Source organism: Populus nigra, chromosome 4 (genome assembly GCF_951802175.1).
Source record: "Populus nigra chromosome 4, ddPopNigr1.1, whole genome shotgun sequence".
Taxonomy (NCBI): Eukaryota; Viridiplantae; Streptophyta; class Magnoliopsida; order Malpighiales; family Salicaceae; genus Populus; species Populus nigra.
Window position 1 is genome coordinate 5,855,565 of NC_084855.1, and position 15,905 is coordinate 5,871,469.

Consider the following 15,905-nt stretch of genomic DNA (forward strand, 5'->3'; position numbering starts at 1 on the left):
TATGAGTGATTGGTCTTATCCAGTGTAATTACCAGCAGTAAACGCAAAGTTGTCTTGGAGGACAGTGATCTGTGTTGGAATTGGTTCGGTTGATTTGTCTGAAGTGATGGCTATCAGACTCACAACACATTTACGTTGGTGATATTCAAAATACGTACGAACTTCAGAATAATATTCGGTTGATTACCCCATATTTCTTTAGGGCTAATCGTGTAGCTCCGATTCCATTTAAAAAGAGTTTTGACGTGAATAAATCTTCGATATATCTCTTCTCCGAGTCAAAAGGCAGGCGCATATATATATATATATATATATATATATATATATATATATATATATATATATTCTTCCAATAAAGGAAAGCACCCTCCCTCTTCTAACTGGATTTCTAGGAGTAAAGTCTGAATTATACACTGGATTCTTAATAAATGCTAGCTTGTTTGGTGAAACCGAGAGGGCATCCCTGCCCATGAAACCTAGATCTACCGCTATAAAGTTCCAAACAAGGACATGAGCACAGCACATCTCTCCTGCATGTGAAGAGATCAATTTCCTAGTTTGAAACAGTGACCACCACGTCGTCATAAAACAAACTTAAATTAGCTACTTCAAGAGTCATCCTTGGGAACAATAAGAAAATCGTAGTTATAAAACTTAGTTTGGCCGGATGGGTTTCCCTTATACTTAGATAATTCAAGATTTTAGATGGGTTTTAAATTATAAAAAATCATACTTGTGATTGACCTGGTCAAACTATTACAACATATTAGATTAATTTATCACTTGGATGACCTGACGTAATCCGGATGAGATTCAATTTTTTTATATATATTTTTTAATAAATTTAAAAATAAAATTAATTTATAAATATTTAGCTTTGCATATATTTTTTATAGTTTACATTCATATGAATTTTTTTTTAATTTTTCAATGTGAGATAACTATATATAGCTTATATTTATATAAATTATTTCTTAACTTTTTAATGTGAGATAATTATATATAACCTGAATTCAAATGAATTGTTTTTTAAGTTTTTGATGTACAATAAATATACTACATTTCATTTTTAATATACACTCATATAAATTATTTTTTAATTTTTTAATAAGAAATAATTATATTATATTTTATATTTTTTTATAACCTGCATTCACGTGCATTAATTTCATGATTTGGAATCTGTATTCTTTATAATTAATTTTGAAGTTTCTTATTTACGAAATCTTTATTTCTACAGTTTAGTTTTTGTTTTTTTGGTTTACGCTCGCTCTTACATAACGCTATCTTGCAATATGTTGCTTGAAAAAGATTTTCCAAGTAAAAGAGATCGCGGCCAGGCACTGCTTCCTACTTATCTTGTCCCATCATTGAAGTTCCGATAATATAAAACCTTTTTTTTTTAAAACATGCACATTTTTTTTAATTTTCTACATGTGAACACATAACAAGAAATTCCTCACGGCGATCCATTCCCATCGATCACAACAATAGAATAATATTCACCGGTTTCTATTGATTACGTTAAACCTATATCTTTGCCTAAGGGAAATTAATATTTTCTGGTCAAACGAGCATAAACACATACAAGGTCCAACAAAAGTTAGACAACCATGTTACAACATGTTTCCAACTTTCACACTCAAGGTTGAATACTATGTATTTGCATTTCATGTATTTGCTTTTTAAAAGTTACTGATTCGAGTTTTATAAAGTTTAGAGTTACTGTAGGTTTATATACTTATTAATTTTAAGATTTTTAGAATTAATCGAGATATATACAAACTGACCCGAACACCTAAGATTATATAAGAATTGATGAGTCATAGTATGTATGTAAACCATGATAGCCTTAACAATGAGCGCGGTTAACTCGAAAATCATTTTGCATTTCATGGGCGAGAAAAGACAAGGGGTGTTTCGTTCACATATATACAGATCTCCCTCGATCTCTCCCAATCACCATTTTCTTGCATGCTTCATATATATTCTTTCAGGCTATTAATCCTGCTCTTGCTCAATTGTACATGCAAGTGGTCACAGTCTTTATAGCTAGTACTGCTATATAAGCAGGAAGAGCTTGCAAATCGGTGAACTTTTTTTATATATATTCCCTTTCCAATCCTATATCTTTCGTGGGACCTCATGATAGTGATCTCAGTATCCCACGGTATGTTTAGGGCTTGTAATGGAAAAGAAAAGGCAAGAAAAGTAACCTTCTTTGCTCAATTGTTGTGTTAGCTTGCTTTCATCTAACAGTCTATACATGATTGTCATGATTATATGTAATTTCATGCGTGAAAATCCACTCCTTTTAGAAAATCTTGCTTTGCTGTGGTGTACAACCAGAATCAAATCCCGCACATGAATTTTTAGCTCCCTTTTTTCTCATCTGATGCGCTGGTAAGGCTAACATGGAATCAGGCCATGTCTCTATGAGTAGTCTCTTCAATTGTACATCTTCTTCTTTTGGCTAAGCACTCGAATTTATATCAAGGATTTGGCTTTGGTCATTTTGTCCAGCTATAGATATTCCTCTTTCTTTTCTTCTTCTCTTGTCAACTCATTTTTCCAACATGAGAATACTTTCAATTGGATGACATGCAGTGAAATGTCCCACGTATATCACGCTAGATCCGTTGAAGGATTTTTGTGTTTTTTTATTTAAAGATATATTATAATATATATATATATATATATATTATTTTTTTAAATTTATTTTTAACTTTAAGGTATCAAAATAATTTAAAAAAAAACCCCGCAAAACACATGCAAGCAAGCACACCTTTTACAAACCACAATTGACTTATGGTTAGGTTGCGATCTTATTAATTAGCCAGACCATATCCATATGCATGTGGTTGCTTGAGGTTCAAACGGGCATCTCGTAGGAATCTTAAGTAGACCATATCACAATTCTGTACTCTGAAAATACCTGATTTTTATTATGATTATCCTTTTGCAACCGAGTTGTAGTTAAATGGGTATTATTAAAATGTCTTTCCTTTTAAGAAAATATATTAAATTCGAACTTCTTCTTTTTTTTTTGTAAAGAAAAGACTCGTCGTCTTTTAACTTCTCTATTTTTTTTATAACAAAATCGAAGAGATAAATAAGATATATATCGAAACACTAAGAAAAGAAGAGGAAAAAAATCACTTGTGTGCTTGTCTAGTATGATTAAAAGCTCTAACCTTATGGTTAAAATGTTTAAGTAGAATGTATATTTTGTCTGAGAGCTAATTTATGTTACCCCAGCTCCTGTCGTTTGATTCGGATGCCATATCATTGCCCCGTCGTGCCTAAAAGAGAATGAGATGCTCTCTCATGTTAGTGGGATTAGCAGTAGAATTATCCAGATGACTAATTATTCAGACCCAAGCCCATACTTAATAAGGCCCTGTTGAAAGCCTAGGCCCAAAATAAAATGTTAGTGGCCGAAAAAGCGAGTGCAAAATAAATCGAAGTAGACTCAACAAGCCCAAGCCCACGCAACAACAGCCATCCACCTTAAGAACCAGCCAGTCTGTTCCTTGTCATTTGTCCAAGTTTTACTATACTCTGTCAACGTCCCCACCAACTTCCCTCTCTATTGGCTCCCCTCTATTTCCTTTCCCCGTCAACAGATAAGCCCTCTCCTCCCATTCTCTCTCCAATTCCACGGCTTCTTCGCTTTCAAGGTACGATCTCCTCGTTCTCGCCAATTTTACGTTTCCATTTCGCTTTGTTATTTCCTCTGTTTGGTTGCTATGCTATAAATAAATCGAATTGCCAAACATCGCTGAAGGGCTCATTATTTTCTTTAATTACCCTCTTTCCTTTGCAAATTTACACTTGCCAGTTCATTACCACCATTGATTTTTTTTTCTTTTTTTGTGGTTATTTATTGGTGTTTCTGAGACAGTCATGGCTTCGTCAATCTTCAATGCTCCCTGTACGGTTCCTGCAGTGAAAGGCAAAAACTATTTTGGTCTGAAACCTGCTGTCAATAATGACTTGAGGTTCGATGTTGGCAAGACAACCTCAATTATAGGATGTCCAAAGCGTGTTTTTACTGTGAGAGCCAGTGAAAAGAAGGATGGTCCAATAAAGAAGTTGGGGTTAAGTGACGCGGAATGTGAAGCTGCTGTTGTGGCAGGGAATGTGCCCGAGGCCCCTCCTGTGCCGCCTAGGCCTGCCGCACCCGCTGGGACTCCTGTCGTCCCTTCTCTTGTAAGTTCCTCAACTTGATTCGAATTGAATTGAATCATTTGACATTTTGTGAGTAATTGCTTGTTTTCAACTGGTTGTTTTTGTTGTTTATAATGTCAAATATTTAGATTTTTTTTATGGAAATTACTTCTGATTATTTGTGTAATAATGCGCGTCAACTATGTGGTACTACTCAATGTACACGTTTTATTCCCAAATCTGATTGATTGTTGATGCTGGTTTTTGTCAGCCACTTAGTCGTCGTCCACGTCGTAATCGCAAGTCACCTGTCATGAGAGCATCATTCCAAGAAACTAGCATATCGCCTGCCAATTTTGTCTATCCTCTTTTTATTCATGAAGGTTGGTATTTTTGCAGGTGATGATTATGCTCTTCCTTTTCTAGTTTAATTTATAATCTCCTCCTTTTCTTAGGGAACTTTATCTTTCTCAGTTTGCATCATGTGTTTTTGAGATTTGCAGGTGAGGAAGACACACCTATTGGAGCAATGCCTGGATGTTATAGGCTTGGATGGAGACATGGACTTGTGGAAGAGGTCGTTTGGCCCTGCCTAATACTCCACTTCATTATCTATTCTTGACAGAAATGATATTTGTAGTTATTTAAACCCACATTTTTTTTATATGTTTCATAAACATTGCATTGCACTGACTTGAATTTCCTTTAACTGCTGAGGAAATCCACTAAAATTGGTTCTATTGAAAGTTAATGAACTTTACTCAAAGCAATTAAAAATTTACTGGCAAGAAGTTTAAAATAATGTGGAAAAATCAAAGATTCTGCATTAATTCCTTCAACAGAACACCCATGCTCAAGATTTTCTGTTGGTATTTTTTGTTCTTGCATTACAAGATTAATCTTTATAGTTTATACCCAACTATGGTGCGCTTCTAACATAAGCAGTCTGGTGCAGGTAGCTAAGGCTCGAGATGTTGGCGTAAATAGTATTGTTCTCTTTCCCAAAGTTCCAGATGCTTTGAAGGTTTATGTTTTTCCTCTGGTTTCTCTTTTCTTTATTGAAAAAATTCTAGATTCTCTTCTGTTTAGATAAGTATTAGATAATCGATTTTTGCATGCCAGTCTTCCACAGGAGATGAAGCATACAATGATAATGGTCTAGTTCCTAGAGCAATACAGCTGCTCAAGGACAAATATCCTGACCTTGTAAGTCAAAGTAACTAGTCTCTTAGTTTTTACATATTTTAGGATGCTTCTTCAAGTTAAAGAAATTGTGCTTTGAGCATGCTAACCTCTCTCACTCTTTTCTGTTTCTGTAGGTTATCTACACTGATGTTGCTCTGGATCCATATTCCTCTGATGGCCATGATGGCATCGTCAGAGAAGATGGTAAGAGACGCATTTGATATTGCAACTGTTGCAGTTATATTCAGAAGAAAACTGTAACTACTAAGATCACTTTAATACAAGATGACTATGATGACTTAAGACACCTGCCTAATTGCAAGATATGATATTTGCTTAAATATTCATGAATGGCCAATAATCCAAGCTTGGAATCAAATGCATTAAGATTCTTTTTATTTCAAACCATTAAATATATTTACCTTTAGCCAATATCCAGTTGGTATTTAAGTTGTTCTTTATAGGGTCAGCTTCCTTAGACGAGCTCTACTTCAGCAATGAAGAAGCTATATTTTTTGGACGTTAAGCAAAAAATCAGATATATCCTAAAAAACTTTCAATTAGCACAATGCAAGGATTGGTATTAAATTTAGACAAACCTTTTGCATATTTTACAGGACTTCCTTTGTTATTGAATTACACAGCCAGTTTGATTAAGAAAAAAAATGATTTTTTATCCAAATATTTGTCTTGTCGTGATTTTTCTATTTGGAACATTACTGTGCACGAGCATGAAAGTTGGGTTGATGATGAGCACTACTTGAAAGAAGTAGCTATGCATGAATTACTGATCTGTCTTGATACTCTGCAGGAGTCATAATGAATGATGAGACAGTGTATCAATTATGTAAACAAGCTGTTTCTCAGGTAATTCTGAATGGATGTGTTGCTCAATTCACCATTTGGATCAATATGAAGTACTTCTATTTGAGTTTTTGAAGAAGTGAGGGCCGATCCCGAGGTTTCAGAAAACTCATTTGGTCCCCTTCCCCCTTATTCCCTGATGCATATCTTTTTAAATCCTGAGATTGATGATTTTGTCCTCACAAAAACATAAGAACGCTGATTTTAAGACTTATATCAAGCTGGAGTAAATGGTGCTTTGAGCTCTTTATGAATTGAGCCATTTATACTGTTTATGATGTCACTTTACCAACAGGCCCGGGCTGGAGCAGATGTTGTTAGTCCAAGTGACATGATGGACGGCCGTGTAGGAGCAATAAGGAAAGCTCTTGATGCAGAAGGATTTCAGCATGTTTCAATCATGTCCTATACAGCAAAGTAATTCAACGGGTTGATTTCTCTTTTAATTAATTTGTTTATTTATTTTTACACACACATACTACCTCTTTTCCTTGTGCTATGGGTGAAATTTCATTTTTCTATATAACTCGTGTATAAGTGTGGAGATATATAGCTATAACTCACCAATTACTAATGCAAGCTTTTAAACTAGAGACCAACCATGAGTTTGCAATCTTGTTCAGAAAGCTTTTATGATTTATATAGAAAAAGGAATAAATGGAGGGAACTTCCCCCTTCTCACTTTCCAATTTCCAAATGCTTAAAACCTCCTATGTTATGCAACTATGTACTTTCTTCACATGCCACATGTTGACACTTCCTGTTGCTTTATCCTGTGATCTATGTCTAATTCTGGCCTGTTTCATACCAGCTGTGTGATATAATGCAAATGGTTAGTGTTTTTTATGTTCTAATCCCTCATATTTCTAAACAGATATGCCAGTTCATTTTATGGACCATTTCGAGAGGCACTGGAGTCAAGCCCACGCTTTGGAGACAAAAAGACGTATATGATTTTATTTTTTTCTAAATGTGGCAAATTTTATAAACATGCAGTTTTGGTGCTGACTTTTGGATATTGTTTGGCATGGTGAATGAAAGTTATCAGATGAACCCAGCAAATTACAGAGAGGCTCTGGTTGAGGCCCATGAAGACGAGTCTGAAGGAGCTGATATCCTTCTGGTTGGCATTGCTTTCTTTGGAACTTTGAAATGGATTCTATTAATGGGGAACATTCTGTCATGCTGAAGCTGCTTCTGCTTGTTTCACAGGTGAAACCTGGTCTACCTTATTTGGATATTATAAGACTTCTCAGAGATAAATCTCCTCTGCCAATTGCTGCTTATCAGGTACGGTCCGTAACTATTTGGATATTATGGTCTTGCACAAGATATTTTCAGTTTTGACTGAAAATATTTCCCTCTAACCTATATGACGAAGGCCATGATAGAACTAAAATTTTGATCAGCAGCTGGATGTTCATGCCACTACCCTTCATCAAAAATATATTTATTGGTTAACTAAAATTTTGATCAGCAGCTGGATGTTCATGCCACTACCCTTCATCAAAAATATATTTATTGGTTAACGGTGGAATTGTAGTGTAGTGTTGCCAATGTGGCCAGATTCCCATATTGCTGGTCGTCCATCAACCACAACTTTGCTTTAGTGCCCCTCCATGCCCCCTCTGAACTTTTCACATATTCTTCATGTTGATTTTTTTATCTTAATTTATGAGCACAGGTTTCTGGTGAATACTCAATGATTAAGGCTGGTGGGGTTCTCAAAATGATTGATGAAGAAAGAGTTATGATGGAGTCCTTGATGTGTCTTCGACGGGCTGGGGCTGACATTATCCTAACGTATTTCGCTCTACAAGCTGCAAGATGTTTGTGTGGTGAGAAGAGGTGAGACTTATCCTACAAATTAGGCATTGTTAGTTGCGGAAAACCTTTAGAGTGAACTTTCTTGTACTTTTTCTGTAATTACGTGGCATTAGCATAAGGTTGGAATCTGAATGGATGTGCTTAGCACACCATCTTTTTACCCTGCTGTTGTCCTCGTCAAGAAGCTGGAACATGTTCTGGTATGTTTAAATAAAATGTATGCCTTTCTATGTGAATAATACACAGCAGAAATGTAGGGTTGTCATGCACAGCATTTTCAATGCTTCAGGGGAACTGCGCATCGTCAAAGAACATGTCAAATCCACATATGGAGTGACATGCTCCAGGAGGCCCTGGGTATTGACAACTAACTAATGTGTGTTTTTTATGTGATTTTATTGGCTGAGTTTTGTTCTCTACTGATATGACTTGGTCTGGTCTATATGCGTCAATGCAACGGGGGTTCGATCTGACTGGATATCCCTCCTCCTTTGCCCAGTCACTCTGGCTCCTTGTACTTGTTAAAGGATTTTTACTAAAACTTTTGTCTAAATCTTGTGGCATGTTTTTAGAATCTTGGCATGGTATCGTTGAAGTTATATATACTAGTATATTGTCACGTCGTATAGTTAGACCTGACCGGGTTGCAGATGGTCGGCTTCTGAACGAGTTGGACTAAGGTGGGATTAATTTGAACCGCTGGGTCGAACAAGTAGGCAAAGGGGAGGGGCCATTGGGGGAATGGGATTTATGATGTTACATTGGTGACCCGTGCTGCTCCACGGGCCGGTCAGAGAAATTTGAGCGCACACAAGAAATTCAATATACAATCCAAACACAAAGTAAATGTCCCGCCTCCGATCAATTTTAGAACATCAAAATTATCTCAAGACATGCTATTTTTCTCTCAAACACATGACAAGGAGCTGTGTTTTTTTAAAGTGAAGAAGGAAAAAACACTTTTCTCGTCCGTGGCTAGGTAAACACTATTGTCTCCACGTCTCTTTTAGGTTTTGTTTTTTTTAAAAAAAAATGCCTTCCCTCTTTTTTTTATTTAAATGATTTCCACGGGTCAAGAACTGGGCTGGGAAAAACATCTCTTCGATCTTATAAAACTTCTCATCCCATCTTAATGGAATTTTAAACTTACCAAAACCCTCAAGTTGTACTTTTCGAATTCAAAGCGTTAGACTTTACAAGCTTCTAATACATGGATTAGATCACAGAGTTGGCGATATTTACTCTTATTGGCAGGACTCTGCAATCAAATTATGAATAATTTTCTGCTTAAATTATATAATAATTTTTTGTAGGCGAAAAATGATACCTGTAATACCAATGCTTTGAACAGAACTAAAAGCGAATTACTATAGCTTGAAAGCGTTCAAACAGATATACTGCTTACAACCTCATCCATGAGTATGGATTCTCCCTTGATCCTTTACACTGGCGAAGGGAAATCAATCCCCTCTATCGCCCCCCCTCCCCTACCCCATGTATGCCACAAATAAGAAAGCAGGAATCGCATGGCAAGTTCCCGCATTATCTTGCTCTGAGAGATTCAATTCTTGCCTAGCTGCATAAGCTAGGGCTTCTTACTTCACTTCAACCATGCTCAATGAGATATCTTTCAGCAATAGCTGCATGTGTTGCAGCACCTATGGGGAGAACATCTTCATCTATCATGAAATATGGTGAATGGCCTGTGTGTATCGAACCCAATGTCTCGTTCCTCACGCCTATGTAATAGAAAGCTGCAGGGACCACTTGTGTGTAGAACGAGAAGTCCTCGGCACCCATCATCGGGGGCACCACCCTGAAGTTTGTTGGACCCAACAAATCAGTGGCCACCTTTCTCACATGCTCGTACATATGATCATCATTCACCGTTGGGGGATAGATCGTGGACTCCTTTTCAAAGAAGTCTACTGTTGCTGAGCATCTGAAAACAGAAGCCTGTTCAACAATCACCTGTTTCATACAGACTCAAAAACTGTTAGATGACCAATTATTCACATTTGACAGGTTCTCAGCAAAGAGTGGCCTATAACTCTAAAGTATCAAGCCTCCTTGAGGCTGGTGTGGCTGGAGACATGCCTTTATGGTCCCCACTTGTAAGTCGTAAGCCACAGAACAAGGTGTTTCCTTTTCAGGCTTCGACTAGAAAGGTAGGAGAATATGGAAGATGGGTTATTAATTACATAAACAGAAGGTCATTCAGGCCCGGATGGATAGCTAGCCAGCAGGCCAGCAATCATGCGATGATTTAAGTCATGATAGCCTAAAGTATATATTAATTCAATTTAATACATGAATCGAATTATAAAATGGGAATCAGAACAAACCTCTTTGATTCTTTGAAGAAGCTGGTAAAAACTTGTGTTGGAGTATGCCCTGAAAGTGCCACCGAGTACAACGGTTTCTGGAATCATGTCCAGATTATTGCCTCCGTCCATTGTGGTGACAGACACTACCTGCATTGAGAAATTCCGAGTTATAGAAATTACAATTTTGAAGAAGGCAAACAGTTTTGGAAAGCTAAGCTTTTTTTGAGCATGGATACCTGAGAGTCCAAGGGATTTGTTTCACGAGACACAATGCCCTGTAAGCTGATTACAGCTGCAGAGGCAGCCAAAATGGGATCAACAGAGTGGTGAGGGCTACCAGCACGGCCCATTTTGCCACTAATCACTGCTCTGAAGAAGCCACATCCAGCAAGCAAAGCACCAGGCCTTGAACCGATGATAGCAGTGGGATGTTCATGGGATACATGAACTGCAAATATAGCTTCCACGTCATCGAGAGCCCCATCTGCTATCATCCGTTTTGCTCCATTCCCAGCTTCCTCTGCTGGCTGAAAGAGCAGTATTACAGTTCCCTGTAATTGCAGCAGCGAAACTAGCAAGTTTAGATATCCACCGTGGAATCATCAAAGCATGAATAAAGATCTTCTGTTTTAAAGTATAATTCAGAGAAAGCTGTATAGACTATAGAGCTCCCATCAAGATAGAGTCCCAGGCATGGAAGATGATCATCATTTTCCGTTGATTTCATTACGCGAGTCGAGGTGATGGAAGCAGAATTAGCTTACACGTCTATGTCAACCTGTTGAATTTTTTGTTTAATTATGACCTGGTTTTATAAAACCACTAGTCCTTTAGGAACATCAAATATCCAATTAAGTTACTTCAGAGTATAAAAATCGTAAGTGTTTGAAATTAACCCAAACTAATCACTTCATTTAAAACTAAGGAAGTATCATAAACCTAATTTCAGTTCACTATTGAATAGTCTAGACAATAACTCTCTCTTCAAAGGGTCAAATCTTTAAGCATTTCGCTTGGATTATATAGTTTATTTCTTACAGAAAGAGTGACAATGGACAGAAGTTTGTTTCTTCGAAACACTATTTCTTTAACGCTATCTTTCCATATACTTTAGCCATTTAACAATGCCATTGTGGAAAACTAGCTTCCTGGCTAATTCATTTCATTAAGGTAAAGATTCTGGGCTTCAAATCCGCTCCCATGTAGGACACAGTAAGAAATAAATTTGCAACATTAACCCCAACAAAAAAAAATATTTTTTTTTTTTTTTGAAAATGAAGAGATTTACTGTGCAGCAACAACTTTGCTAAGCTACTATGCATATCAAAATCTTAGGTGTCTTGTCCATGCAGGTAACAAATCAAGTAACAATACGTGTTTATAAGGATAAAATCTAATATAGTAAAGATCTCAAAAGTCATCACCAGCGCTTCTTCTAAACAAATATTGTCCACAGAATGTGACATCCCACTAAAAAGTGGTAAAATGCTTTCGGCTTCCAAATTCCAACCGAATAACCCATACTTAAAAAAGGCAAATGAGAGCAGAAGAAAGTAATGAGCCCATGTATGATTTGAACACTCAGGATGCATGACTTTCACATTACGGGCAGTTGCTTTCCTCACATGTCAAGCTGATTAAGACAAAAGCATGAGCGAGGAATCCTAGAAAAGAAAAGAAAACACACGTTTGATTACACGAGATGCCCAGAAATTTAAACTACCTCTGACTCACTCACTTGAGACTTGAGAGGGAATTGTGGTGATTTTGTCTTCTGTATAGCCATCAATTTTCAATAAAGAGTTTGATGTACAAGCAAATTTTCAAAACAAATACATCTAGCAACTGCGCTTTTCATGTAATTCTAATCATTTAGAGTCTAAAAAATTCATATTTTAACACTCACACGATGATATATCAGATTGTATGTAAATTTAGTGAGAAGATTCTGTCTGTAAATTATTTTCCATTTTTTTATATGAAAAATGATTTGAAAATACGTGGATATTATAAATTATAAATGATCAAGTATCGTGCCAAAGAAAATGATAGCTGTATGTGTGTAGCATTACTCTTAACAAATACGTAACTGCGCCGTGGGTTTGAAAATTTCGTGCCTGTAATCAACGATACGGATACGGGAAAGGGTACTTAAAGATTTCAGATGATGCTTAGAGTGCGATGGAATAGACCACAAATTCATCGTGCCCAAAAACTGAAGAGTGGAGACAGGTAAAAAGACAACAGCAGTTGATGAAAATAGCAAGGAGAAAGTGATAAAATAAAAAAAGCTATTCGGCCTTTAATGGCTAAGAGAAAGTGACCCAACACCATCCTCCCCTGCCCATACTTTTTGGTAGAGACCAATTCAATGCTATCCGCTCAAATTGAGGTCCAACAGAAATTGTTCACGGATCCATGGCATTCTACTCTTTTTGCCTGTTTCCATAGCATCATCATGCTCTGCTCCTTGTACACAACAAGGATTGCTCTCTCCAGAAATCCAACATTCTCTTTAAATTCATGATTCCCGACAATTTCTTATTGAAACTGAAAACGGTAACTAGAACCATGCCTATTGCGATTTATTTAAGACTTCTATAATATAAAAAAAAAAAACAAAACAAACCTGCAAGAGATGTTCGCGGCTCTTCAAAATCTTGGCAGCACCCACCAGCATGGCGACATGAGCATCATGCCCACAAGCATGCATTTTGCCGGCTATCTTGCTTTTATGCTCCCATTCTACAGCTTCCTAGAACAAGCAACCCCAAGATTTAGGTAGTTCTTTGTCAAGCTAGGCTAGCCACTTTATTACCATGTGACACCGGAAAGCCTAAAGTGACTCCCTATCCCATAGAGACATTAATATTAATAATTATTGCCCCTCTGCAAAACATCTCAAGTATTTTGTCAGTATACTCTGATAACTTTTACATTAAAATTTGAATATTTGTATAGTTGGTCTTGTCACCGATATTAATCTGACACTTACAAGACAGGCTCAAATAATCACTCTAGTTCTTATTTTAATTTGACACGTGTTAATAAATGTTAATATATACATGATGAAGTTATCTTCTATGTCAGTACAAATAAATAAATAAATAATATTCATGCACAAATTCTCATTTCACATTATTTTTCTTCTTTTCCTCCCTAGTTTTATTAAGGAAAAAAAATTAGTTTAGATCACGGGCTTGATAAAAACAAGCAGCAAGCTACAAATCTCAACCACAAAAAATTATTTAAATCAGACATTTTTACGCTGCTAATTCAAGTCTAAAATACAAAAGAAGAAAACAGATTACGATAACTAATTTCCAGTTTTAATTTCTATTTTTTGAAAAACAAAAATATAAAAAAGGAACCTCGCAAAAAGCTGATTTTCTTTGGAGCCTCTAACTTCAAAGTCATCCTTTATTATCAAGTACAATACACCATCGATCGTCCTCAGCAATACACGTGCATACATACAAATACGCATAAAAAAAAAATCGGTACTAGCTACCTACCTGAATTGGGAGAGCATCCATATCAGCTCGAACAGCCACAAAAGGAGGCCCACCGGTGCCGATCCAAGCCCGAATACCCGTTTTAGCTAAAGGATACCTATATTCAATCCCCATCTTATCCAACTCATATCTTACTAGCTCACTTGTTTTGACTTCTTCAAAAGCAAGCTCTGGATTCTCGTGAATCTTCCTCCTCACGCTCTTTAACCAAGTAACCGTATCTGGCCGCCGTGCCAGTGCCAAAACAGCCTCTGAGCAGGCTTTGGTCCACACCTCACAGCCGGTTGACGACGGTACTTTTCTCGCCGTGGATTTTGATTGGTTTTTTGGCCTGGAATTCAAGGAATCACCAATGGTACTATCCAAAAACGAAAATGAATAGTCAATGTTATTTGTGCTTGTGCTTCTTGTTGTTGAAGAAGCAGATGATAAGACGATAGGGTTAGTAAAGATTAAAAGTAAGAGAAAGAATACTGAGAGATTTTTTAGAGAATTCATTTTTTTTCTTGAGAGGAGAGAAAGAGAGAGAGAGAGGAAGTTGCAGGCGGGGTCTTGGAGTCAAGACTCAAGGGAGGGGAAATGGAGAGAGGAATGTTTTTAAGGGTATTAAAGCACGTGGGAATAAAGGAATGAGGAAATACTACACGTGAGAGAATATGTAAAGAAGAAGAGGTCGATGAATGGCGTCGAATCGTGCAGTCGGGTCCCACCACTTCATGAGTTGGAAAAGGACGGATTGTTTTTATCCTCAGTTTTATACTCTCATCTCATCTCTTGGATGGGGCAGTTAATTATTAATTAAATTTATTATAGTTTAATATAATTATTAAGCCTTTTAGAGGTTGACTTAAAAAGTTTATGACCACGATTATGATTAGGTTTCGAGTTAGAACTAAAAAGATATTATTGGTTTTGTACAACTTTATTAACTCGATTAGATTTTTAATAATTTAATTAATTATTTTAAATTCTTATAAAATTGGTCGAGTTAATTAGTCTTACAAAAATAAAAAATAAATGAAATGATATTATTTGACTGAGATAATTTATCTGACTGAACTCAATGATCATGACTTTTTCTAAATTAAGTCTCCAAAATAAATTTTTATAATTATATATTTTAGTTACTTTTTAATATATAGTTGCAATTTGCTCCTTTTGGGGGGAACTGCGCCTTGGATTATGGAATAAGATTTCCCATAGATAATTAAGAGAAAATATAGTAAAAAAAATATTGTTGTTCCAAGCATGTTATTGCTCGAAAATATATTAAAAAACACAATACCAATTTACACCTCACTTTTTTTATATGCTACAGCTTATCATTCTTAATTCACTATATCATTTTACTAAACAACCTATATTTTAATTTTATTTACCAAAGTTGGACTGAAAAATCTAAATTATTATAAGTTCGTCAATGATCATGGAGGGTGACTTTTTTTAACACCTAGGATGTCCTTTCAATGCCTAAGCCCTTTAAAATATTATTAATAACAATAATAAATAAACATGGTATGTCAATAACAATTATATCCAAATATGAAAACAATAACAAGTGAAAGAATGACTGCTAAATGATTTTCATAAACACGTGAAGCAGGAGATAGCAAGAGATTGCAGCCTAAAAAGAGATTGGTTAGAGTTTAAATTTTTTTATTTAAAATTATTTTTTAATATTTTAAAAATGCTTTAATGTACTGAGATTAAAAATAAATTTTTTTAAAAATAAATATTTTTAAACAAAAAATATTTTAAAAAGTAACTTCTACCATACCCTCAAACATCACTTAAACTCAAATTAATAATTAAACCCTGCAAAAACCCATAAATTATCTTGCTTGAACAAGTAACCCTCATGAAACACATACACATTAAAATATCTCACTACTTAAGATTCTAATTATATATTAAAAGGTTTAGTAGTACTAGATATATAAAAAACGAAGCATTGATGTATCCCTAATTACTTTTTTTTTTTCTCGTGTCACATCAGTTTTTCTCTCAAGCTATTAGA

General features: G+C 35.8%; 2 protein-coding genes across 2 annotated transcripts; one reads left to right on the top strand and one right to left on the bottom strand.

The window, feature by feature from the left end:
• The first annotated feature begins 3,550 nt into the window (after nt 1-3,550).
• On the top strand, nt 3,551-8,285 carry LOC133692735 (delta-aminolevulinic acid dehydratase, chloroplastic). The gene is made up of 13 exons (XM_062113866.1): nt 3,551-3,680; nt 3,905-4,212; nt 4,442-4,553; nt 4,674-4,747; nt 5,126-5,194; nt 5,293-5,376; nt 5,490-5,559; nt 6,167-6,222; nt 6,515-6,636; nt 7,094-7,165; nt 7,261-7,342; nt 7,432-7,509; nt 7,904-8,285. The coding sequence occupies exons 2-13, from the start codon at nt 3,907-3,909 to the stop codon at nt 8,069-8,071; spliced, it is 1,293 nt and encodes a 430-aa protein (XP_061969850.1). The 5' UTR covers nt 3,551-3,680; nt 3,905-3,906; the 3' UTR covers nt 8,072-8,285.
• A 1,103-nt stretch (nt 8,286-9,388) lies between these two features.
• On the bottom strand, nt 9,389-14,469 carry LOC133691305 (IAA-amino acid hydrolase ILR1-like 6). Its single transcript, XM_062111751.1, has 5 exons — nt 13,889-14,469; nt 13,003-13,128; nt 10,610-10,924; nt 10,392-10,520; nt 9,389-10,017 (listed from the first exon to the last, which is right to left on the bottom strand). Exons 1-5 carry the CDS (start codon nt 14,384-14,386, stop codon nt 9,652-9,654), a joined length of 1,434 nt encoding a protein of 477 aa, XP_061967735.1. The 5' UTR covers nt 14,387-14,469; the 3' UTR covers nt 9,389-9,651.
• Between the last annotated feature and the right edge of the window lie 1,436 nt (nt 14,470-15,905).